At 42.9% G+C, this 25934-nt stretch overlaps 1 protein-coding gene across 3 annotated transcripts in view; it reads left to right on the forward strand.

Moving 5' to 3' along the window:
- The first annotated feature begins 455 nt into the window (after positions 1-455).
- LOC118124382 (growth factor receptor-bound protein 10) overlaps positions 456-25934 on the forward strand; it is a 45148-nt gene continuing 19669 nt past the window's right edge. Inside the window, exons 1-6 of one of the 3 annotated variants that reach the window (XM_035182088.2) lie at positions 467-600; positions 771-863; positions 3170-3277; positions 9523-9616; positions 15710-15971; positions 16736-16859. In XM_035182088.2, the coding sequence (XP_035037979.1) occupies positions 3227-3277; positions 9523-9616; positions 15710-15971; positions 16736-16859 (531 nt within the window). In that variant the 5' untranslated portion in view covers positions 467-600; positions 771-863; positions 3170-3226. Of the gene's footprint in view, positions 601-770; positions 864-3169; positions 3278-9522; positions 9617-15709; positions 15972-16735; positions 16860-25934 lie in introns of all 3 variants that reach the window. The other 2 variants (XM_035182089.2, XM_035182087.2) reach the window with 2 other exon arrangements.

Here is a 25934-nt window from a genome sequence, read left to right on the forward strand (position 1 = left end):
ACTGACCTCCAACTTGAAAAAAAAAAAAGGAAAGAGGGGGTCACTTTTTGCAGTGTATTGTTGTGAATAGGGCGGGGCGGAGAGAGGAGGTTTCCTTCAGTGAGAGAGACAGGGAGAGAGAGAGAGAGAGAGGGGGGGAGAGAGAGAGAGCGCCTGCTTGTATGTGTGTGTGCATGTAAGGGTGCGTGCGTGCGTTCGTGTGTTTGTGTGTGTGTGTGTGTGTGTGTGTGTGTGTGTGTGCAGAGACAGAGCGAGAAGTGTCAGCTGGTCGGGGAAGTGCAGGGGGAGAGACCAGTGCATGTGTGCGTCAGTGGACGCGTGCAAGTGTTGGGTGTGCGAACAAGTGTGTGTGTGTGTGTGTGTGTGTGTGTGTATGTGTGCGTGTGTGTGTGTGCAGGGACGGCACTCCGGGTTGGGGGTGGGGGGACAAGGTGAAGACAACAGATCAGCGGACGGAGGGAGTAGTTTTTTTGGGGGTGAAGCAGTTTTGTGTGGAGGGTCCAGACGAGGACAGTCGAAGGAGCGCGCCGGCTGCTGCGTCGTGCGTCCTGGACACGATCCCCCGAGCCACTGCGTCCTGGAGCTGCCCTTTCATTACCCGTAAGCACTTTGGTTTATTCTGTGTGTGTGTGTGTGTGTGTGGAGCTGCTGTCTCAGTCTCAGATGTATGTGTTCTAACTCAATATCAGTCTATAGAAGCGTACTACGCACGGGAATGTTTCTAAACTCATTTTCATTTCAGAGGTAAGAGTTTTTTTTTTTCTTTTCAGCCATGGCTTCACACAGTCACTGTGCACACCTCTGAGAATGTTGTCAAACTCCTGCAGGTACCACGGCTCATGGGGGACAGTGTCATTTAAAGGGTACAGAGTGTGTGTGTCTCTGGAAGCAAATGTGTTATTGTTTACAGAGCATGAAGCTATTTTTAACACTACCTCACTGCAGTCACATTTAGACACTGTTGCTGATGGTGTGATGGGACACATCAAAAAACTCTTATTACACACACACACACACACCATTCACTTGTAGATGCTCCGCTGGAGTTAAGAAGCATCTGCGGTGACTGTCATCCCCTCACTGTACCTGTTTCCGCCACTAAATCCAACTTTCAAGGAGGATAAGCTGCCCGAGTGTGTATACGTGTGTGTGCTGATGGTCTGTCATAAAGCTCCATTAGCTGTGACTTAATGTGGGCTAATCTCTGCACACTGCTAAACTTCCTCCTTCCCTTCTCTCCTTGCTGATGCACAAAGAAGACTGCAGGTCCTTTTAGGATCAGGTGTCATCCGGGCCTTTATAGCTGGGATAGTGGCACACTAATACTGTGTGTTAATGCACAGGTGCTGCATGTTCCGAGAAAGCTCTCCATGTCAGCATCTGAGTCCTCGGAAAAAAAAGTAGGAGTGCGCGTATTATATCCACAAACACACACATACACACTCACACTCACACATGTGGCATTATTAAGTTGCTTCCTGATCCATTTAATTCTCTAGATCTCCCCGTATGACCAGTAAAGCTGAATTACTCCCTTTCTCTTCAGCAGGAACCACAAATGTCAGCAAATGTCAAGCACTCTGAGATTTGGCTTTGCTTTCAGGCTTATTAGCCGCACATATGATCTGCCCTGCTTGCCCTTTTGCCCAGCGCTTTGATTGGTGTGAACACACACTTAAGCCATACGCAAGAACATGAGATACAAAACCGGTCACAGTAGGGGAAAAAAAGTGTGCAATTACCAGCAGCGGAGAGAGGCTGTCTTTTCAGCGTTTGCACACAGTTGCACACACACACACACACACACACACACATTTAAACACACATTCTCAGTCAGCAGAGCAACCTAAAGATAGCAGAGCCCCAGTGGAAACAGTAATTAGTGGGGTGAAAAGAGAGGGGGAGGAGAGGAGGGGGAGGAGAAGGAGGAAGAGATATTGTTTGAACCATCTGATATCTGTTATATAATGACCTGTACAATGGAGACAAGCTGGGAGTGAAAGTGAAGAGAAACCAGCAGAGTCAAAGAGTGAGAGGAGCTATTTAGTGAGAGAGATGCAGCTCGGTGAGTGTGTGTGTGTGTGTGTGTGTGTCTGCGTGTGTGTAGATTCACTTTGCCGAACCTTTTGTCGGAAGCAGTATCAGTTGCAGCACTTGAGGGCTGCAGAAATATCCATCTTATCAAATCAGTTCTTCCTCTATTGAGTGTTTTCTTATTTTTGCGAATCTTGAGAGAAAAGTTTATGAGGTGGACGTCTCCAAAATCTTAACGCTGCTTCCCGTGAAATTTGGTGGGCAGATAGCAGTTCTCAAAGGGACCAATGGATTCGATTTTTATGGTGATCTGGAAAATAAGCGAGGATAGGACTTTCCATTCAAAATGGATTTTAAAGGTAAAAAAGGGATTGAAAGTCCTGCTCCAAAAATAACATTTCAGCTACAGGGCAGAGGGACACATTTATCTTCATATCATAGTGTTTGGCATGAGTTTTGGGGTGTAGCCGCAAATTGTATTTAAAACTCTAGAATGCATCAATATTGTCCCTTTAATCAATAACACTGGAAAATAAATAGATTACATCAGTAGAGCTGAACATTACTGCAGTGTGTGTATCCTCTTTCCAAACACACATATGCACAGCTTCCCCCTGCTTACTCACAGCAGACAATGCTGCACAATGCAGTGGAAATAGCCGACTCCTATTTCAAGTTCCTTCAGAAATCCTCTCCCCCTCCCTCCCTCTCCCTCTCTCTCTCTCTCCCTCTCTCTCCCCCTGTTTGCCTTGTCCATCAGTCCCGCAGGTGGAGAGTGGTCATGTGCTGAGAGGAGAGAGAGGGTGTCCTATTTAGTCTTAAGCCCCAGGCTTTGTTTGGGAACTGACTTGTGTGTGTGTGTGTTGTACACAATGGCTGTGTTTACATTGGATTCGGTGTGCACATGTTCATCCATGCATGCACACTCATTCACACATGCAGGCTTTTGTTTTTTCTTTGGAAGAGTGTCAGATTTAGGGGTTTTGTCTTTTTTTCTGTAGGTTTTACAAACCAATAATGGTGCAGATGCAACAGCAACTTTAGGGAGTAAATGTATGTGTTATTTCAGGGATAGGTAGCTTTCTTTCCTCTTTTTCAATCGGTTTTCTGTGCTGTATCCTCCCTTCATGTGCAGGGTGCTGGTGAGACCAGTGGGTGTCCTTCCCTACAGAGGGAACACTGAAGGAACACCATGGCCTTAGCGGGATGTCCTGACTACTTCTTACGTCACCCAAACTACCAGGTAAATATTTGGTGTCTCGCCTGTAGGTGTGCTGGTCAGTAGCGTAAAGAATACGTCAAAGTAATGAGCTTTTCTGTTTTCGGGCAACAGAAAAGCTCATGTAAGGACAGTAAATGTCTTTCATTCTGGATATTCTGACTTGTTATATGAGGAAAAGTGCAAGTTTAGTTCATAACTTCTAATAATAGCTCCCGTCCATTCAGCTCCTGTATTTGTGAGCCAACATACACAATGATAATCCTTCCAATATTATTTTAATTAGTTTCTGACAAGTCAAAATGTCAGTAATCCTTGATCAATGTGGTCCTCATTGTTCACAATTCATCTGTGTTTTTAGTAGATAACGCTGCCTGCTAATGCCAAAGCATACTTTGTGTGAGCTAAGTAAATAGGATTATGCCTTGGTTCATCAAATGTTAGTTTTTTTATTTAATAGCACTTTCTTATTATCCCTACACAAAGTATTAGTTAACATTTAGTCAAATTAACAGTTGTGAACCCAGCAAAATTCAGATGGAAGCTAAGTTAGCTATTTAGTTAGCTAAGTGCTTGTGTACTTGCTACATTGAACAACCTTGTAGCAGTATCACCATTTCCCCTCATCTCAGTCATGAACTGGTGAAATGTTATAATATAATATAATATAATATAATATAATAAAAACAACATTAACAAAACAATTTTTTTTAACAATTGTATCTAATGCAAATGGTCGATTCATATAATCAGCAGACAGAGCTTAGTAAGCATTAATTTGGAATGCCAATATATTTCATGTTGGGTTTGTCAGTTGTTTCAAAAAACACTTTTGATCTCATTTGTTGAATTCCTTTTCACATCCCGATAGCCATCAATGAATAAAAAGTAAAAAGCTGGTGCCTATGACCCTCACAGGACTGTAATAAACATGAAGAAAACAAGGTACGCCAGCCAATCATTTAATTGGGTCTGAATGAAAGAATTGGTTGGCGTACCTGAAATGTATGTTTCTTGCCTGTCTCTGACTTTGATGGCCGTGGCTTGGTTGACGGGAGCTTTAGGAACCAAACAGTTAATTTGCAGGTTGGATTTGTAGAAGCTAAAAGATGCTAAAGCCTCAGTGTTCGTAGTAATTCTCTGTATGACCAACACCCTCCAGATTGCAGACATTAAAGCATTGTTAATACAAATATTGATTAGTACATATGTAGTATAGCTGTAAAGTATGGTTATCCAAACCTCCCTCTCTCTCTAAGTACAGTGGCTTTGTGAGTTTACTTGCTTCACAGTGAATGACTCCCAGTCTAGTCAGGTGAAATATGGCATTGCGGCAACACAACGGACCCACATCCACTGTCCAACTCCTGCAGAATGAGCCCTTTGTTTGTCAGCTTGGATTTTCTACTCTCCAACCCTCCAGTAACCTAAAGAATTTGGCTAAAGAGCACCGTGGATTTCTATAAATAGGGCACTAAACAAACAGCAATAACAAGCTGTGGGCTCTGAAAGGATGCGATTGATTGTGTGACGTCTTACTGGGACTAATGGGACGACGGAGGTGACGTAGCCTCAGCTGCCTTATCCCTCTTAACGGCGGTACAAAAATGCAGCTCCCCGCTAACCCGAACCGTGGGACCGCTGAGCCCCTGTTGAACTGACATTAAGTTAGATTGGTTCACGTTAGCTTCCAGGATTCAAGGGTTTTTGCACCAGTAAGGCTGCAGTGAATAGTGAATTGAATCCCCATAGAAAACAACATTCCTCCACCCTGCATCCAAAGAAAAAACAGTTTGATGGCTGGAGGGAGAGAAGTGGGTTACAACATTGCTGTGTGTGTGTGTGTGTGTGTGTGTGTGTGTGTGTGTGTGTGTGTGTGTGTGTGTGTGTGTGTGTGTGTGTGTGTGAAAGCTTGCCAGTTGACATGACACAGCACACACACACACACACACACACACACACACACACACACACCCCCATGGAGTCTCTCTCTGTGAGCAGTGACTGTAGGTTTAGTGTATAGATAAGGAGCAAATGAGCTCTTTTCTGCATACTTACATAACACTATACATAACACCGTGCATGTTTGGGAATCTGGGCAGCATTCCAGGCATGTCTCCAAAGTGTGTGTGTGTGTGTGTGTGTGTGTGTGTGTGTGTGTGTGTGTGTGTGTGTGTGTGTGTGTGTATCTATCTCAGTGAGAACCATGGTTTTGTGCCAGAGACGTCTCTGAGGAAGCAGCCACCAACCCTCGTTTTCCTTCTCTCTCTTTTTCCTTCCATCTCCATATGTCCTGTATGAGTGTGCGTTTGTTGATGGCCGAGCGATTGCACCACAGAGTACTGAGGAACCACAGACTCGAAGCTCAACTGAGTTATGACTTTAACCAATCAGAAGAGCGGAAAGAATGAAGTGTTTAACAGATCCTCTCCCCCGAACATCAGGATTTGTGCCAGCGGTGCTGAACATGCCTGTTCCCTCAGAGAACATAAACTGTAGCTCTTTCTTCCTGTTCTTGGAGGTCAGAGGACAGCAGCTTTAAGCAGCAGTCACCACTGCAATGGGCTTGTGCTTGTGCTTTCGAGGAAGTATGATGCTCAAGAGAGAAAGTATGTTGAAATGCCTAGATGTCAATGCTGTGGGCTATAAGCTTTAGAGGTTTTGAGAAGTTTGCTCATGATGAAAGAGGTGCCAAGAGTAGTTCCAGGATATCAATCAGTGCAAAAGAGTAACCCTAATATGTCAAGCTGATCGAAACAACTGGCCAAAGTTTTCCTCTAGAAACATATGCAGTGAAATCGAAGAAAATCGAGAAGACTCCTCCTTTTCACGCTTGTTTTAAGAGCAGATACAGTCTGGAAATCACCATAACAATACAGTGGGACAGGGAATCCAAGTGAGCGAGGAAAAAAACTAGCAGGAGTAGATAACATCTTTCAAGCCAGCACTCCAAAAGTTGAATTAAGCACAGACTGTAGTTAATTCACCAGAATACCCTAAAAGTATGTTTGTAAGACGACATATTGTCCAAGATACAAAGCACCAGTTCCTGTCCTTCAGAAACAGAAGTATTGCTAACCTCCATTCAAAGGAGTTTGTCTCCAGCCTGTAATTTATAAGAATTAATGTGTTGGTCTGTCTGCACCTTTGACTATGATGGAAATATTTTTAACATCTATTGAATGGATTCCTTGGCAAAGGTCCCAAAAGTATTAAACTTACAGCCTTTCCAAAACAATGCAGATATATTGCAAATGGAAATATTCCTCTGCGCTTTGGCCTCTTGTCCACACGCATCAAATCACGCGTCCACATGATGCCCATTGAGGTTTTACCTCCCCTAAAACATATGATGTGTCATCATCCAAGCCCCTGTCCACATTAATGCAGATATTTTGCAAAACAAACTTTTTCCTCTGTGCTTGGGTCTTTCGTTGACACACGCAATCAGTGTTTTAAGTCACTAAAACTAAGATTCTTATAAACGCCTTCCAGAGTTCAGATTTTCAAAAACTCTGGTTTCTGTGTATCCGTGTGTTTATACAAAACGGAGTGTTTGGGAAACGATGACGTCACAGCTTACGTCACTTTTGCTTTTTGTCACAAGCTTGTGTCAGAAACAAAGACAACAATGGCGGCTGTATTCTGGTCTCTCTACGTTTGGTTAGCTCTGCTAGTTCTAATTGCAAGTTTGCAGGTAAATTTAGCATCACTGCATCACATTAACAGACATCTGCCTCAACCAATATTACCACAGTAGAACCACAGTTCTTCTCTGGTAATTGACAGGTTGTTGATGTAGACTTTATTGCCACCTTCATGAAGGCCTTCATGGAGATAACCTGAGCCTGTCCTCCGCCTGTGGCATAGCAGCACAACTCTTTAGAGCAGCAAGTATCGTACTCACTGTACTTTGCTGACACTGAATTAGGTGGATACCAGATGTTTCTAGTTTTTTGACCAATGGTTGCACTCCTGAATGCAAACACGTCATACACGTTAAAAACATTACATCATAAAACTATAAATGTTTTGCGCCAGTGACGAACTTAAAACAATAAATTGAAGATGTCAGAGAAATTCTCCCAAAGATTACATAAAAAGATAGTTTGAATCATGCGCTTGTGAAACTTAAGACAGAAGACTGAAGGTCACCATCCACTAAAACTTTAAGAAGAAAACCTCCCTTTAAGTACTGTACAGCTTACTGTATACCCATAAGACTAGCAATATCAAGAATGCTGTTTATGACTATTGGCTTTTCGGCAAATTGTGCAAAACAGTCCACATCTGGAAAATACATTTACTGAGAAACCAATACCCTTTTTTAAGAAAGGGAGTCTTGACGTTCAAATTTGGATTTCTTGTCACTTAACCTCCTATTGACTGCAGAGGAAGCATCGGTGAGCTCTTCAGACTATAGAGTCAGAGGATTATGGGGAGGTCAAGATGAGGTTTTTACGGGAGTGTAGCTTGTAAAGTCAATCTTTCACTGCCCCGGTGCTGCAGAGGGGAGGTGGTTGTCTCTGCGTTTACTTGTAGCTATATACTTACAGTGCTGCTACTGATATCTGTTACTTGAACCAGGACACTGTCCTGTGTCCAACTTTACACACAGTCCAAACTTACACTGTGCAACTGTATGATTCTTACACCTCAATTGATGCATTCCGTCATAACATAAGGCATTTTTGCATAATATTATGCACATTTCCATGTCATACAGGCTAACACCTCATAGTTAGACTCTTTGGTGAATGGATTTGTACTTCCTTACATTCACCAGCAGCTAGGTTAGCTTAGCCTAGCATAAACTAAGGGAACGGGAAAAGGGACCTTGCCTGGCTCCATCTAACTAAATTCACCTCTCTTAAGCACATTAACTAACAACATATAGACTGTCTATAAAGATGACAGCTCCCCAAAAGTCAAGCCAAAGCATCTTGATCGCCACCTAGTGGTTTGCTGCAGGATAGGTAATACATCCTGTCTCCTTCATGTTAGTGGATGGGTGGTGGACCAAACTAAAAAATGAAAGTATATGTTAAATACCTTTATTTTCGCAAATTGGTTTTTATCAAGTTAGTACTTATCACACTTATGTCCAAGTGTTTATTTTTACGACAAATTTGGTTTTAATCAATTATTTGATGCTTTTAAAAATGTTGTAAAAGATCATGATTGACAGCTGATGCTGACTCTGGATTTGTCGAGTATGTGTATGAACAGGGCCCTCGCTACTGAGGCTTTATTCACCGATCGCTACTGCACAGACTTTTTTTTAACTTTTTTTATTTGCAAGTAAAAGACAATTGCTGTTTAACGAAATTATGTGGACTGTTTCTCGGCTCTGAGCTATTGCCTAGCAACCAGTTGAGACTGTCGTAGTCACAGTGTCACAGTGACATCACAGTAGTGTTTGCATGTTGGCACATGATGAGTAAGATATATTATATGTGAGAGGGGGTTTTGTAGGTAAATTGTTGTATCTCAGCTTGTCTGCTCGACCTGAAGCCTGCAGACTTTCTCTGTCAGCCCACAGCCCTGCAGGCAAGTTGCCTTCCTTAGAAAGCTTTTGGCTGTTTCTCAGAGCCCTAAATCTTTCTCCGGGCATTTATGGATGTTTTCGAAATGAGTGTGTGTGTCTGCGTGCATGCGTGTGTGTGTGTGTGCATACATGCACAGCAGGACCTCTGACCATGAGCAGTTCCTGGAAGCAATGCTTCCGCGTTCTTCTTTTTCCTGGAAAAGGGAAGATTGAAAATTTGGTTGGCTTTTTTTCCCTTTCTTTCTCCTCTACAGCTTTCTTGCCTCAGGGCTGCTTTAAATTAGACAATGTGTGAGGAACTTGGCAGCATGTGCGTGTATCTCCAGACATGTGAGATTGTATACGTTTGCCAGAACTAGTAGGTTTTTTCGCTCTAAAAATGATTTATAGTTGTTTTTTTAATGAGTACCTGAGAGTTTGAGACAACACATATGTATGAACGTGTGAGTGTCTGAGAGAGAGAGAGAAAGGAAGAAAGGGAGAAAGGGAGGAAGGGAGGAAGGGAGGAAGGGAAAGGTCGATGCCACAGGGTCAAAGGGTGACTGGTCTCTGAACTTGAAGCCTGATGTTTCCTCGAGAGTAGACACAAAAGAGCCACCCTTTGTCTGACCTTCTGAACCCTGTGAAAATATGATGTTGTCTCACTCTTTACAAAAATGTCTGAAGTGTTTTAATCCCACTGAATGTCTTTTACCGGACAGTCTCTCTCTTTTTTCAACAGGAAAGCATGGACCGCACTTCCTCTCGCCGGCCTGAGGAGCTGATTGTTCCAGGCTTCCAGCATTCAGCCAATCAAAATTTGCCACATCACCATGGTAACTCTCCTCATCTCTCTTATGTACATGTATTTAGTTTGTTTATCCTCAGTATCTATATCTTTAATCTTCTCTCGGTGACACAACCATTCTCTCCATGTGCTTTTCCCCTTTTCGTCAGTTTTTTAATGGGACCTCTACAACCCAAAATCTATTTGCTGGGCCATTAAATGCTCTTCCTGTCTTCCTAGAAATCTCCCTCTCTCTCTATCTCCCTCTCCATCTAGGACATTGTCTCCCTCCATCACTGCAGGCTCTGCTTTCCAGATGGAGAGGATATAGACAAGTGCTAAAGTGTTTTACCCTCCCTCCCCCCTTTTTTAGCACTGCTCAGCACTTTTTTCTCACCCCCCTCCTCGCAATACACATACACACGCATCAGCCTGCTTCCAATGGATTCCCAGAAACCCCTTCAACTATCATGGAAAATCTTGGGAATCCTTTTGGAAAAGAGCCAACCCAAGGAGAGGAGAGGTTTTAAATTCACCCTCCTCAACCTCTCTTTTTTTTCCTCCTTCTCCCTATGGGTGCAGGGTTGTTCAGCGGCTTGTCTGCTCTGGTGATGTGTGGCGGTCATGCTCGTGTGAGAGTATTGTAAACATGGCTCCACATGATTGGGGTGAGTGGGTGTGGGGTGGAGGGCTGTAGGTCACTCAGCGTTGGAGACCAGAGTTAATAGTAAATGGTCTGAGGGGCAGATGTGGAGGTATGCAGGTTCATACTTGCACAGCGGCAGTGACAACCCAAGAGTGAAGAGTGTAATTGTACTCCAGTTTTGAGTACTTCTAGGAAGAGATTATTTGGTAGCGTCCAGTCTTGTCTTTTTCTAAGAAATTACTAGATCGTATTCCTCGTTGTCTGCACCACTTCAGATAGTTTTTTTAACTGATATTATTTCCTCCATTTAAAAAAAATAATCCACATGAAAAAATATCTCCATCATGTCAAGAACACAAAATGACTTCAAACGCTCAAACAAGCACACTGGGCCAGCATGTGGCGATAAAACGTCCATCAATGATCTGTCAAATACTAGAGAAGACCATTGTGAGCAGCCTCAGTGAGCTTAGTCTCCTGTCAACTGCTGTATAGCATCCTTCATCATCATCATTTCCCAAACGCTCACGTACACAAAAAATGGAGTTGTTGAAAATCGGCACGTTGGAAGGTTTGTAAAGATTCAGTTTTAGCGACTTAAAACACTGTTTGCATGTGGATGAGAGGCCCATTGTTTTGCCCATATATAATATATAATTTCTTTCAGAGTGAATGTTTCCACTAAATGCAGCGCTGTGACTTTCTTTTTTCGCTAGTGGAAAATGTCCTGCTCTGACACGACTTCCTTTACCTACTCATAAAAAGAAAAACTGATTGCAGCGATTTAAAATCCACTTGGTGGTTGTGAACCTAACCTGGGAAATGGAAAAGCACGAACCGAAGTAGACGTTGTTGACTCAGGTTGAGTGGAAAAGGAAAAGTACATTTACAATCCATGATAATAAATAACTTATAGACTGAACTGGAGTAGACCACAGGCTGATGATACTAGAGGCACAGACACACAACTTTGTTCTACTTTTGTAATTAAATGTCTTCAATTGCAAATGTCAGTGTAGTATTAAACATGCAAGAGGAAGTCTGGAAAATGACTTCATTGTTTTCAAACGGACATGTGTAGCCACCAATCGTCAACAAAAGCAGTTTTCCATATAAGAACTGACGGATGTCTTCAGTGACCAAGCCAAAGTCACCCAGCTATTGTTTCCTTCTGACTTTGCACTACACAGAAATATCACATCAACCACTCTGATGGATGTGTTGTATATTTAGACCACGGCTCATGTTACCTGCCCTTCATTTATGCCACTCCTGTCTTTCTAGTGATCTGGTGACGTGTTTTGTTTTGATGCTGTCACCTGCATGCAATTTCTTGAGTCAAGAGAAGTTTTCCCCTGCACACACTTATAGAGGGGCATACGATTTCTTTTGAGAGGGCTGATTTCCTGCACCACAAAAGAGATCAAGCGAGCATTGTGGGTGTTGCCTCCTACTCATCTGTTGCCTTGCATGCACGCCAGCAAATGTACTTTCCCAGATTTAGTGTTCTGCTCATAATTTTTATTATGAAGCCTCTTGTTTGATTTGTGCACTCTCCCCCAGCGTTGCCCTGCTTCACTTCAATAGAGGTAATTCATTGAGCTGCTTGGTGAGACCACAGACTTGTGCTGGTTGTTACTGGTAGTTGGATTTTTTAGACTCTAAAGCCTACAGCTTACTCTAAAGTTTAGAGTAACTTGCATCACAACAATGATTATTAGGAGAAAATATTATTACACACATATTAACATCTAATGTTTGGAGAAATCCAAGACCTAACTAGTTTAACTTTCAGATTATTGCACACAAAGCAAACTATGAACTAATTAATAACACAAATACAATGCAAGTATAGAGCATTGAGTTCTGAGTAGTTGTTCAAAATGTACTTAAAGGGATTTAAATGCTGAATGGAGTATATATATTTTTATTGTCCATAAAAGAACGTGGTTGCAATTTGCCCCGGAAAACCTGAACGTCCAGCTCTGTTTTCTGACCTCTTGACTGCTGTCAGAGATCGATGATTGTAGGTTGTTGTGGCCAGGGACAGAGAGCGCTCATTCAGTGTATTCTGGGATCTTGCAGGAAGGATTTGGCCACTTTTGTATGGTAGGTTTTGTCTTCAGATGCAGCCCATACATTTCTTCTACTTTCAAAGTCACAGTTGGAGAGGGAGGAGAGGATATATTTATGCTATACGTCCTCTGGCTTCCTCGACTGAAGCCAACAGCCGCGGCCAAGTGGGCAACAGCAGGAGGGAGAGGAAAACTCCAGTCGACTTATCAGCCTGAATCACAATGTGGAGCTGCAATAGAGACGAGCTCTATGAGAGAAAACTTTCAAACTGGCAGTCATTTAGACAAAAAAGGATCTTCCTATTTGTGCACATCAAATATTTATAACAAGTTTTTTGTCTTTTTTTGCACAGATATTTAATGACCCTAACCCTAATGACCCTAACCCTGAAACTCACTGCCTTCCTTGCACTTGGAAAAGCATTGTGTGTATATATATATATATATGTATACATTCTTAACACAAGTTCAAATGCTTATATTTCCTGTACTCCCAAACTCTTGCTGCAAATGTGCAGAGTTTGTATCCTGGATATTTTGGCTTCATTTCTTAAAAGTAGGAGGAAGTGGACGATCACACTGACGATGCTAACATGCTCAAACCGAAGATGCTAATATGCGCACACTGACAATGCTAACATGCGCACACTGACGATGCTAACATACGCACACTGATGATGCTAATATGCTCAAACTGAAGTCTGTTTGACTCATCACTCCCAACATATCTATGTCATCATATCTGGGGGAGTGATTAAGTCGGAGCCCAGCTGCCAAACACTGACATGTGCTACTGTTGCAATAAACATTTAAACGTGAGTTGTCTAACTGAAATCAAATTATTGGACAAACTGCAATGTCAACACAATTATGAAGGAAAAGTAGAAGATGAAAAGGGGAACAATGTTATTACAACTCATCTGAGGGAAACATGAAGCGCTGTGCCAAATTCTGTCAATCCATCTGTTAGTTGTCGAGACAGTTACTCAAAACCACAAATATGAACTGGTAAGCATAAGAATAAACATCATGGGGATCACCAAAGTCATTAGGGTTTGTCTTCTGGTCAAAAGTGGTGGACTGAGTGACCAACTTCACAGTCCCCAGAGCCGTGCAGCTAACATGGCCATAAAGCACTTGGCGACAGTCGGTACCCTCCCATCAATCTGTTTTTTACTGCTCCAAACATCTTTTTTTTATCATTTCTGGAAATAACAAAACGTAGATATTTAAGCCCAAATCTCTAAGAAAAGGCCTTTTTATGTGTCATAAATGTCACATCACAAGATTTGTGAATACTGATGTTCTGAAAAGTAAAAATGTGTTTTCCATGTGCAGCTATTAATTTGTAACAGACATTTTTTACAGAGGACATTTTGGGAAAATCACGGTTGTAAATACCAAAGTGCATGATGGCTGAATTTCATTTGTCGGTCTCGCTTCCTGGTATTGTGCACGCTGGCTCGCTGTCATACTGCCGTGATGTACTGGGACACTTGAACAGAACGGAGCCACTGTTAATGTTTTTAATGGTGTCGGTGCTTTACCTATTTTAACAAATCAAAATGTCTGCTGTGGGAAAGTCCTTCAGTTCATCACAGCTTTACATAATAACCGTCTCTGACTGTCCTCATGCGCTCTCTTTTTCTTTTCCAACTGTGTGCCCCCCTCTGTGTACCTCAACCTATGTTCCACTCATATACCCCAGCATCACATGACCCTATGTCCCGGACAGTCCGTTCTCTGTGCGTATGTGTGTGTATGTATGAGTGTCATGCATACCTCTGTGTGATCTGAGATCAGACGGGCCCACTGCTGGTTTTGGTCCAGTGGCTTCTTTTTATCTCGGTGGGCTCAGTGTGTATCTACACTGCGTGAATGTGTAGCACAATGCAGTGCTTTTTAATCTTATTTCTGTATAATTACATACACATGCTCAGCACTGCATAGCAGTACATGGTGTCCTTGGCTCCTCTGAGTGTATGCGTGCTTCTGTGTGTGTGTGTGTTTACGTGTGTATGTGTGTGTGTGTGTTTTGGTGCCCTACTTTGTCCTGTTCATTTGGTCACCATGTGCCATGAACAGCCTGGTGAACGTTTCCAGAGTGCTGTAATTTCTTCGTACTGGAATGTCAGGAATTCTGTGTGTGGTGTTGGGGTGGGACACATAGGACCAAAGGGCTTAGGACATACACACACACACATACAGAAACACATGGAGACATACTGCACTTGTGAGCACACTTGACAGACCTGCCAAGTCATGCACTTACTTTACTTACTTACTTTATTAGTGTATTTTCTGGATATATATGTCTATCCGAATAGAACAGTTTTCTCAGTGCACGTTCACTTTTGAGAAGTTGAAATAGCTGTAAGCCTGGGAAATGGTTAATAATTAGCACAGTCTGCAAGTTAACTTTATTGATCCCTAAAGGAAACGTGAATTTTTTACTTAACACTAAAGGAGAAGATTAACTGCAAGTCATTAAAGCATGTAGGTTAGCTTACACTAGGCCTTCCAGACCCAGGACGGACTTCAGTTAATTAGTAACAGGTCAGGTTAGAGGACGAGTGCTGACAACAGCCTTATTTACTGTCCTGCAAGAGGAGCTCTGGAGACCCTTTCACCTTTGGTGTGGTCTGGTCGGTCATTTGGTCTCTGGGTGACTGTTTGGTCTCAACCTCCAGTCCTTGATGGACATCTTAGCCCCTTGAGTGACAGGTTTCACATAATCTGACCAATGGCGAGCCAGCAAGTCAGTGTACTGTATATAAATCAAGACTCTCTTTCTGCTTGATGTTTTAGGACCACAGTGTACATTTGGATATATTTTGACTGTTTACCATGTGAAATTATAGCTAATGAAAAGTGCTAGTAATAGGGCACACAGTATGTACAGTAGGAAAAGGGCCAAAATGCTGAGCTGTGTGTTTAGAGGCAAAGTGAAGCATGATGCCTGTTCCCTCTTTGTGGACCACAAACTATTCACTCCAATAATTTATGACAAAATGGCTTTAACAGTATTTACTCCATCTTTCTTCAAATACAAAAATTCAAGAACATCACATTGCTTTGAATTTATTTACATACACATAACCAGACTTTGTGGTTTTCTATTTTTTTTTTTATTACTTTTGACAAGTTGTTTATATCAACTGTGAATATGACAGCGACAACATGAATAATTGTGTAATGACACATCACTAAATGTGGCTTCAGTTAAATGAGGCTGATTTACTAAAAGTTTAATCTTACCTAAAAGGAAAGAGTAAGCGCTACTATGAAGGCTGTTTTTAATAACTATCATCTGGATATTGATGGTTTTAATATGAATTTTTCTCACTGTTACCTATCGAGGGGACACCTAGTGGTTATTTTCTGCCCTGTCACTCACTCCTCCCTTCACCTGCCTCCACAGACGACGATGTGGACCTGGAGCAGCTGGTGAACGAGATGAACTCCTCCATGGAGAGCGTGTACTCCACGCAGGCCGACACTGCGCTCCTCTTGAACAACGGACACATGCACACGCCGCACTACCACCACCACCAGCAGCATGTGCACGCCGCCTACCCGGGACACGGCCAGGCCCACCGTCGTCACACCCCGCCCCTGCCCCCGCCCTCGCCCTCCAGGGAGAAGCTGCGGCACTCACAGCCCATGCACATCCAGGCCGTCAGGTAGACGCACACGCCCTGCCCTCGGTGTTGATCTCAGGGATTTATGTGTGAGATAAAAGTCAGCTGTGTTTAGGACAGGACTGTGCTGCCTGAGGAGGAACAGTTCTGTTTATCTTTTGCTGTCTTTTTTTTTCTTTTGTTGGTTTGTGTGCACGAGGCAAACAATCTGTTTCCTGCTGTCTGTATTCTCTCTCGGGCTTTAACTCTTTGCCTTTCACTACATTTGAGGTTTTATTTTATACTTATTGACATGCAAAATATTAGATGCAAACAATTGATCAATTGCACATGATTGTCCAGATTGATTGAACTACAGATCTTGATTCAGGGTGGTGGTTAGCACTGTCTCCTCACATCAGGAAGGTCCCCGGTGTGAATCTCAGCTCGGCCGGGGGTCTTTGTGTGGACTTTGTATGTTCTCCCCATGTCTGTGTGCGTCTTCTCTGTCTCTCCCCCAGTCCAAAGACATGCAGACTGGGGTTAGATTAATTGGAGCCTCTAAATTGAGTGTGATTGATTGTTTATGTGTTGGCCTACATTGGCGACCCCCAATGTTAGCCGGATTGGCTCCAGCTCCCCCCACGACCCTCAAAGGATAAGTAGTATTGATAATAGATGGATAGTTGGGTCGTGATATAAGTAAAATCACCATGTCAGTTTGAAAAGTCATTATCTTTCCATACCAAAATGATTCCCATGACCATAGTATCAGTCTTTCATTGGTCTGCCAGTACATTCACATAAGAGTGTGTCTCCCTCTGCAGGTGCCTGCAGGAACAGCAGCAACTGCGTCCAGCCTCCCTGCCAGCCATTCCCAACCCGTTCCCTGAGCTCTGCAGCCCGGCAGGCTCCCCTGTCCTCAGCCCCATACAGATCTCTGACAACCATGTAAGCATACTCACATCACCTGCACTAATACACACTGACTGGAATTACACAACAGACTGGAGTAGGCAGGTTCACTCAAGTGTTTGCTGGTACCTCACTCAGGGTCTACCTTCCAGTGCCATGACTGGAAAAACTTACCTCACCTACAGTCTAACACTTTTTACCGTTAGTAAGTTTTCAGTTAAGTAGTTACATAGACATGACATCACATGTGGCAGCATGCAGAGAGAGAATAAACACACATGGCTCGCTGTGATGTTGTTTTTTGAAGTTTTTCCCTGTCAGTATTTGTGTGGTTGAGCTTGGTTTTAGATTCCTCATGGTGTTTGTTGTCCTTTACTTGACCACAATCACAAGTGATGGAGTGTGTGTGTGAGGGTGTGTGTGTGGAAACCAGCTGACTGGCCTGTTATGTTCAGGTCACAGCAGCATGTGTTGACTTTGGCTGCGTACAGCCTTTCCTTCCATTACACAAGAGTTCAACCTGGGTTATCTGATGTGTATATATACGTGTGTGTGTGTGTGTGTTATAATGGAAGCATCATTATCAATCATACACCCACCCACACACACACACACACACACACACACACACACACACACACACACACACACACGTAGTGACAGACATGTTTTGCTGGGGAAGGAGGTGAGCAATGTCTCCAGGATGCTGCAGACAGAGTGCAGGCTTCCGTATCGGAGCTGGGAACATCTGTAGGGCGGATCGCTCTGAACCTTTTGAATCTGTCTGACGACTTAGGCAAGACAGGCACCCATTTCCGGTTCACACGCTTCAACCCTGGCTCTTAGCTTCATAGTGTGTGTGTGTGTGTGTGTCATAGCCTTGCCCTTCCTTCCCCACCAGAGCCTCCTGTCCTAGGAATGTTCCATCCTTCTCAAAGATGTTTTCAGGATGCCCACCCTGAACAATAAAAGTTATTTTAGATTCTCACTCACTCTCTTGCTCCCTCCACACACACACACACACACATGCGCGCCCACAACAATACACACAGATACACACACAGGTGGCATTATTAATTTCACACGCACGCATACACATGTGATAAGGGAAAGCATTATTTTCTGCATTTGGTTGACATCATCTCACAAGGTCTGGAGTCAGAGAGCGAGCTTGCAGTTTGCACAAAGAGCCTTTGTGAGGGTTTGAATCTGTGAGAGCTGATGTGGCCTCATTTGTGTCTTTCCCAGAGCATCTTCACTTTGTTCACATTTCTCCAGCTGAGAAAAACAATCGATCTGTGCTTGTTATAATAAAGAAATACTTAAGTACGTTGTGGTTAGTGTATTGTAACTGCACTTTGGGTTTTCTATGTGCAATATTCTCAAGGCTGCTTTGCATATGCTCTGTATCTGACATCGATGACCCCCTTAAATTTTTCAAACAGTTAATGGCTCAGGGGAATGGCAGCATTTTGCTCCTTCTTCATTGTATTTTTCATGGAATGTCACCAGGTTTGAGTAGGCAGGAATTTTGTTTCAAGACTGCTTTATGGCACAAAAACAGGAAGCTTGTAGTATTCCTGCACGGACAGTGATAAAGCCCATACTGGAAGGAGTAAAAGGACCATGGAAAAATCCATCCAACATTCCATTGTGTTTTGCATCGACAGCAAATGAGAGAAACTTTTAGGCTGAAGAAGCAGAGGAGGTGGCTAAGAGACTGATGGATGTGTGTGTCATGGGAAACTTAAAGAAACAAAGCAGGTCATGAATTAATGTGTTGTTACATTAATGCCAAGAAATGCAAGGTTTTCATTGTTTACTGTAGAATTACGGCTCCTGTACACCATTAGATAGACATTTGCGGTTTTGATTGAAATATCTCGGCAATTATTGGTCCAAGTCATTCTAACGTCCCTCTCATGATGATTTGAACAGGTGATAGACAGCTATTAGATAAAACGCTTATATATTAGCTTTCCTCATCTTGTAGCATCATCAGGTCTAGATTTTCAGTTCATCCTGTGCTTTGGTTTATGTGCAAACAATGACATTCCCTGTGTTTAATATTACATGCTAATTAGCAAATGTTCCCATGCTGACACAATAGCCACAGATGCTGAACATGGTACACATTACCGACTAATCATCAGCATCGTCATTGTGAGCGTGATTGCATGCTGGTGTTAATTTAGCTCGAAGCACATCTGTGCCTAAGTAAATCCTCACAGAGCTACAAGCATGGCTGTGTGTGTGTGTCTTGGTCATGACTCTGTGTAAGGATAAATGATACGTCTGCACTTCCCCCTGTTGAACGCAGATATAGCTAAAATATCCAAGTTACGGGTACCGCCGTCTTACGCAGTCGACGGAGTGGAGGTGTGTTATCAGGGTGCCGCGATACAGGAGCTCAACCAATCAAAAATTGGTCTCAGCTGTCAATCGTGACATTTTCCTTGTTTTTATATCATGAAATAACCAATTCAATCCACACTTGAAAAAATGAATACTTGAACATGCATCAGTGTGATACGAACTACCTAAAATGAAAGAAACCATATTTGAGAAAAATTGGACTTTGACTTTTTAGTTTGGTTTAGTCCATGTCCCATCTAGTAACATGGAGGAAGTGGGTATTTCCTTACCTATACTGCAGCCAGCTACCAGGGGGCGATCAAGATGATTTGGCTTTAGTCTTAGAGAGCCGTCAAGTTGTACGCCTCAGTAGTAACTGGACTCTGTCAGTGGAATGCGTGTGGAAAGAAATGTTCCTTAATTTGCTCTAATGCTTGAAATAACACGTGGCCGGTCTTCGGGTGATTGACTGAAGCCGTCACTGATCAAATCACTTAAGTTCAGCGAGACCAATGGCAGACTGGCCATAACGTGGCCTTCAGGTCCAGACATCAGTGCTTCATGCTCTTCTATGTAATGTCCTGTGTAAGCTAGCAGAAAGGCAAGCGAATGCTGTGAAGGTGTTTGAGTCTGTGTACGTATATATGTGCAGAGTGGTTTGTTTATGAAGTCTGAGGAGCATTGAGCGTGGCTTATACAACAATGCAGATGAGATTCTCAGATGTGCAGTGCATTGGTCCACAGACACTGGCCCGGTTTTATCGTAGGATCTCTCCCTCCAGCTGTAGAGCTGGAATCTGAACATTCTTTACTAAAATTCAGTGTTTCTGGAAGGGATACACAGCTTACTGTACATTATGAAACAGTAAAACTGTTTGTGACATGACAGGTTTATGGTCTGCGTTGCCTTTGATAAGAAAAATGGAATTGTCCTCAGGGTATTCTGAACGGGCTTCTATAAATACATAACAGGATGGTGCTCTCCATAAGATTTTTAGGGAACAACTCATTTAATGGTAAATGTCATTTCATTCTTCAAAAGGTTTCTGGAAGGTGCAGAGCTATTTCAGTAGTCTGATTTGTAATTAATGCTCAACTCTGATTGTGGCCGTCTCCCATGCAAGTTGTGGTAGTCTTACACCACACCGTTCAGTCATGTTCCCCCGGCTTTCACTAGGATTTGGTCAGGTCCTGCCTGCCATCTCTTGGCAAATGGGTTTGTTTTGGTATCAAGACTGCAGCTGTAATGCAACTCCTGCTTTTATTTGTGGCCTGAGAGGCAGTGTTACGTACGTCAAGGGCGGCAGGGAGCCCCAGTGGCTCCAGAGAACATCTCTCAAACATAGACCTCAGGCTCAAGCCCACTGGGTTGGCACACATCCATTCTGCTTAATTAGATCTGAGCAAGACACTGAAACCCTTCCATCACTGGGTTCGCTGCTCTCTAGCTGAGTTTGACCTTTAACCTCCCTGTGGATGGAGGTAAGAGAAAAAAGAAAAAAAAGGATGTGAAAAAGTCAGTTTCTCATGGTTATACAGTGTATAATCTGATTATTAAAAAAGTAAGAGATTATGGGCAAAGATTAGTCATACTTGTGTTTACATTCTGATGAACTCTTTTTTTAGTCATGTCAGAGTTTGTCAGTTGTTCTGCCATTTTGAAATAACTTTTTAAATATAACAACTATTGGATCAACTGCCTCGAAATTTTGTATTGACATTCATGGTCCCCAGAGGATCACTTATGATTATTTTGGAGATCCTCAGATTTTTCTTCTACTTCAACTACGAGTTGGACATGTTTTCAGAGCTATTGGATGGATTGCCTGATGGTGATCATAAGGTTGACTATTAATTAATTTTGGTGGTCCCTCCCTTGATGTTTATTGAGTGTCATCATCAGGTCTAATTAAAAACAGTTTGCACAGTTGGCTCTCCTGTAAAATGTTAGTGTGCTATCAAGGTAAACAATGGTGGTGAACATAGTTATAACCACTAAGCAGCCCATTGACATTGTGCTGGGTAGCATGTTAGCATTTAGCTCAAAGCACTGCTGTGTTTATGTGGCTTTAATGTGAGTGTAGACTCTTGTTTTCAGATTCTTTGATGTCTAATACAAGCCTTGAGCTAACGTTGTGATGGTATCGTCAAATTTTTCATTTTGCAATGCTTGAAATGACTGGACGCTTTGTTGTCTTCGAGCCAGTTTGTGTGTGTGTGTGTGTTAGGCATACTGAACCTCACACTTAGAGAAATTGTCCTTCACTTTCTCCAAGTTAACTCCTGTTGGTTGTTGTGCTCTGATGATAAATGCCTGTTATCATACTGTAAATAACATAACATGGAAAATACTAGTTTGTTACGGTCATTAGGTTAACTTTAGGTGCTAAGTGCGTCTTTCAGTTTTCAATTGTACATTTAAATAGTTGACACTACATCTCAGCTCACATACAAATGTTACGTGCTTATAATTCAGCCTCGTAGCAAAGTAAGACATGATGTGCTGCAGCAGTGTCTTAAAAACTAACTTAATACTCAGGCAATGAGCACTCTGGGTTTAGGACTCCCACCTCCTCCCCCTTATCTGTGGTCAGCTGATGTGCTTCGGCACGCTATGGTCTGCTGACCCACTGCAATCAGATCAGGTACATGTAAGTTTGTGTGCAAAGATGGCAGAGAAAGCCTGTTCAACATTGTAAGCTTATAATGTCATGGATATGTAAGCTCCATTGTTAGGCAGACAGTCGCTTGCAGTTTTTCCTCACTCAGATCAAGATACTTTACTGTAGAATTAAATTTAATCACTTACCTGGGAAGAATCCCAAAGAAGCAGAGAAGCACAAGTCTCTGAGTAAACGACTTAGTGTGTGCGTGCGTGTGTGTTTGTTATGAAGATTTACAGGACTTTTGAATTGCTGCCATGCGATAAATGGTTTTCATGCCGTTGCAATGTGATGACGCAAGCTTGTAATTTCCCAGGGAGGATTTGCTTGTTTGACACAGCAGCGACATTCACAGCAGCAACGTCATTGTGTACACTGAATATCTCATTGGAAACAAATCTGAAATGTCAGTAAAATAAATAATGTTCCTGAGATCGCTGGTAGAGACACACAGGGGGGACACTTGTCTGGGGTGATCTGATCACAAGTTCACACCTGGCGTTGTACTCCATGTGTCTCCAGTGACCACTTGTGATCGGAGCTCAGTTCACTGCTCTGTATGCAAATATTCACGCAGATCCTTTCTGTTTGCAGAGATCATCAAATGTGTCTGAGAGGGACTGTCAGATTTTAAAAGAAAAATTGTTGTGCTTCTTATGCCTTGTCAACACTACTTACATTTTTTTTTACAGATATGTTCTCCCTCCGTTTAAGAAAACCATCTCTACCCACACAACATTCTTTAAAAAAAATCGTCTGTCCAGATGGGAACACAATAACGACTTCAAACGCTCAAACAAGCATGCCGGGCCAGTAGGTGGCGATCAGCGAGGTTCAAGTAATATCTGGTGAGGCATATGCCTGTGAACGATGGTAATCTGGTGCAGTGATGCCATATTTATCTGCTTGTAAGTAAACCTAACAGTGCTTACCAGACATAGAGAATGTCTGGTGCATGTTCATTACACTATGTATCAGTGCGTATGCAGGAAGTAAGCTGTGACATCATCGTTTCCCATACGCTCAGATTTACATGTACACGAGGATAGAGATGTGTGGATGGGATCTTTGCACGTTAAGATATATCACTGTGTAAACTTCTCTGCCAAAACAATTTGATTTCAATTTGTTTGGTATCTGGCTCATCAAAATTTTAGTTGGGCTTGATTTCTCCTACGCCCGCATGACTTCATTTTATCAAACCTACGAGTGATATTCAAACCTGAGGAGATTCCTAGAAGTGACTGCTATGTGCCCGTCAGTCGGTCGCTGGGACTTTGTCTGAATGTGTGTACATGTTTATCTGTGTGTTTGTGTGTGTGGGACAGTGGCGTGTCAGTGTTGGGTCGTGGGAAGGTGGGGAGGTGAGCCACTCAGTGAGGCTTTGTGGTGGCGCTCCAGAGAGGTGAAATTGAGTTTGGCCTGTCTGCAGAGCTAATCAGCTCTGTCTGGCCTGAAACCCGAACCACTCACAGACATGAAAGAGGACTGATACTGTAATAGACCAGGGTGGGAAGTCACCAGCAACCAGCATTCAAATGCTGACATTAGATATGGGTGTGTTAGTCTACTGGAGCAGCCTCTGCCAGACAGCCAGCTATCATTTGGAGATTTGTAGAAGCTCATATGATATTAACTGCAGGGTAATGTGGAAATTTGCCTTTGGTTTCACCATAAGATGACATCATAAAAACCTAAAAATACAAAACACTACACTGTGAATACATCATCCCAACAAACACATACAACAATACATACATCATCCCAACAAACACATACAACAATACATACATCATCTCAGCATTCACATTCTTGAAAATACAAATCACAATACACAAATCTAGGCTCCTTTTCACATCAGCCCTAATCGGATGACTAATCAGGAATTGGCGGACAACCTCATCATTGATGGGGAACGAGCTGTTTATGGAGAATCACCTTCAACAAGTGACTCATCATAAGATCAAAGCGAATCAGTAAAAACAAAAAGGACTTATGTGACCAATAGTCACATAGGTCTGTCTGTGTGCTATTCTCAGACGAGGTACACACTAGAGAGTCCGCACTTATGGAATCTCTGTTTGCGTGTGGATGAGAGGCTCAAATGCAGAGAAAATGTTAGTTTTGCAAAATATCCACTTACATTAAATGTGTATCCCTCCAAGAAAAAGCAAGGACCAGGATTCAAGGCACAATAATGAAGGTGAAGATGTAGCACAGGAGAGTGGTTCAGAACAACTACCAGTCCTTTGACATGTTGTGTGAATTTGTCAACAAACAGGAGAGAATCATGTGGCAAGTGCCACCAGAGAGCCGCTGCAAACCCTGAGGAAGCAGCTGTAGAAATACTCCCCTTTGCTCAGCGGACAACACAGCTGGATACAGAATCTGTGTGCCCCCACGTAAAGAGGATACATCAGTTCTGCAGAGCAGGACAGCCCTGGAGTTACACAGCCTGAGATACTGCTTTGAACCTGATCTTCACACAGAAGCACTTGGCACATTCCTGGATGGATGCTCACTCAGAATATACTGATGTGTCCAACAAGGCGTTGTTGTTGGTGGTGATTCTGATGCTCTCACTCATCTGTGACTGTAAAGACAAAGCACAGGAATATACCTGTTGCTGGGCCTGATCTCTGCCTAAAGCTAATGTAGCTATGCAGCAACATAAACTGTATTATTAGATGAGGTGAGGCTGATGCAAAGCAGTGTTACCCAGCATGTGATTCGTATATCCAGTACATTTAGATAAGTAGTTTGCAGGTGGTCCCACAGAGACAGGAGGAAATATTGTGCTAATGATTTAATTCATGGCCTTGAGTGAGAATGGGCGTGCCGTTAAAAGCCTTAAATATCTCACGACAATGAGCCCAGTTCTGATGGACTGTGATAACTGCATTGGAATGGGGTTCCCTCATGTTGGGCATGCATATTGTCAGTTCTGTAGGCCCATGTTCATATGGAATTTTTCATTGGAGAGTCACTGCTGTTAGAGAATCAGGAAAAAATAACCGACTTTGACAACAGAGAGGAGCATCACCCCTGAGGTTTTTGGTGTTTAGCATCTTTCAGCTCATTGATTTGACTTTACAAGTCACAGCGTTAGTTTGGTTCAGTCTCACTGCTCTGATTAGCGTCATATCAAGCAGCAGTAGTCTGTTGATTTAAGCATAAAAGCTGATAAACCCACTGTGTGCCCCTGACTCAGCACAGAACAGCAGACAAAAGCTGTGTCTCAATTCAGGGGTTGCGTCCTTCGTGGGCCTCGTAGACTGCAAAGGCTGAACCGAAATGAGACGGTCTGGCCTATAGAGGATTTTCATGATTGGCGTCACCAGCTTGCCCCGCCCTTATGCTGTTGCCTAGCAACAGAGCTGAAGTTGGAGAAAGTTTTAATGGCCCTTGGTTTTTACCATGTGTACCGTTAGCTGTTCAGTTGAGATGAAGTGTGACACTCAAGCATTGGACATCCCGTGCTTGCCGGCGCCATTATCTCTTTGAAAAACCGTTCCGTCACTGAAGCACATAGCACAAAGCACGAAAGGCTCCACCTGTTGGAGCCTTTGTTTCCCGGGGATGGAGGGACATTTGAAATGGGACAGCTTAGTCACGCCACTGTGATGCAACTGGTTTCAAATGCAGCCTTCGAAGTATGCAGCTCCTGAATAGAGACACAATGGCTTATGGCTAGCTGGTAAATGTAGTGGCACACGTGTTAGGGGTCAGTTGAAAGCTAAACAGATCTGAAATGAGCATGAAATATATACCTGCATTCATCAGCATGCAACAACAAATCCTTTCTAACTGCGATATAGTCTAATATAAGTCTATAAGTCCCCCATAGTCTGAATGAATCAACGTTTGCTTTTACAATCTGCGGGCCGACTGTGGAAGAGATCTGCTCTGGCTTAAAACAACCAGATCCCTTGTGTGTATGTGTATGTTAGTTTGTATACTTACGAGTGTGTGTGTGTGTGTTAGCATATAGCCTGATAGGTTTAGGGGCCCATAAACCTCTTGGTCAAGTGGGCCTGACCCTGGCGCAGATTATTGTGTTTGACCTCTGACCCTGTACAAACTCTGCTTGGGT

Source organism: Hippoglossus stenolepis, chromosome 17, assembly GCF_022539355.2.
Source record: "Hippoglossus stenolepis isolate QCI-W04-F060 chromosome 17, HSTE1.2, whole genome shotgun sequence".
Taxonomy (NCBI): domain Eukaryota; kingdom Metazoa; phylum Chordata; class Actinopteri; order Pleuronectiformes; family Pleuronectidae; genus Hippoglossus; species Hippoglossus stenolepis.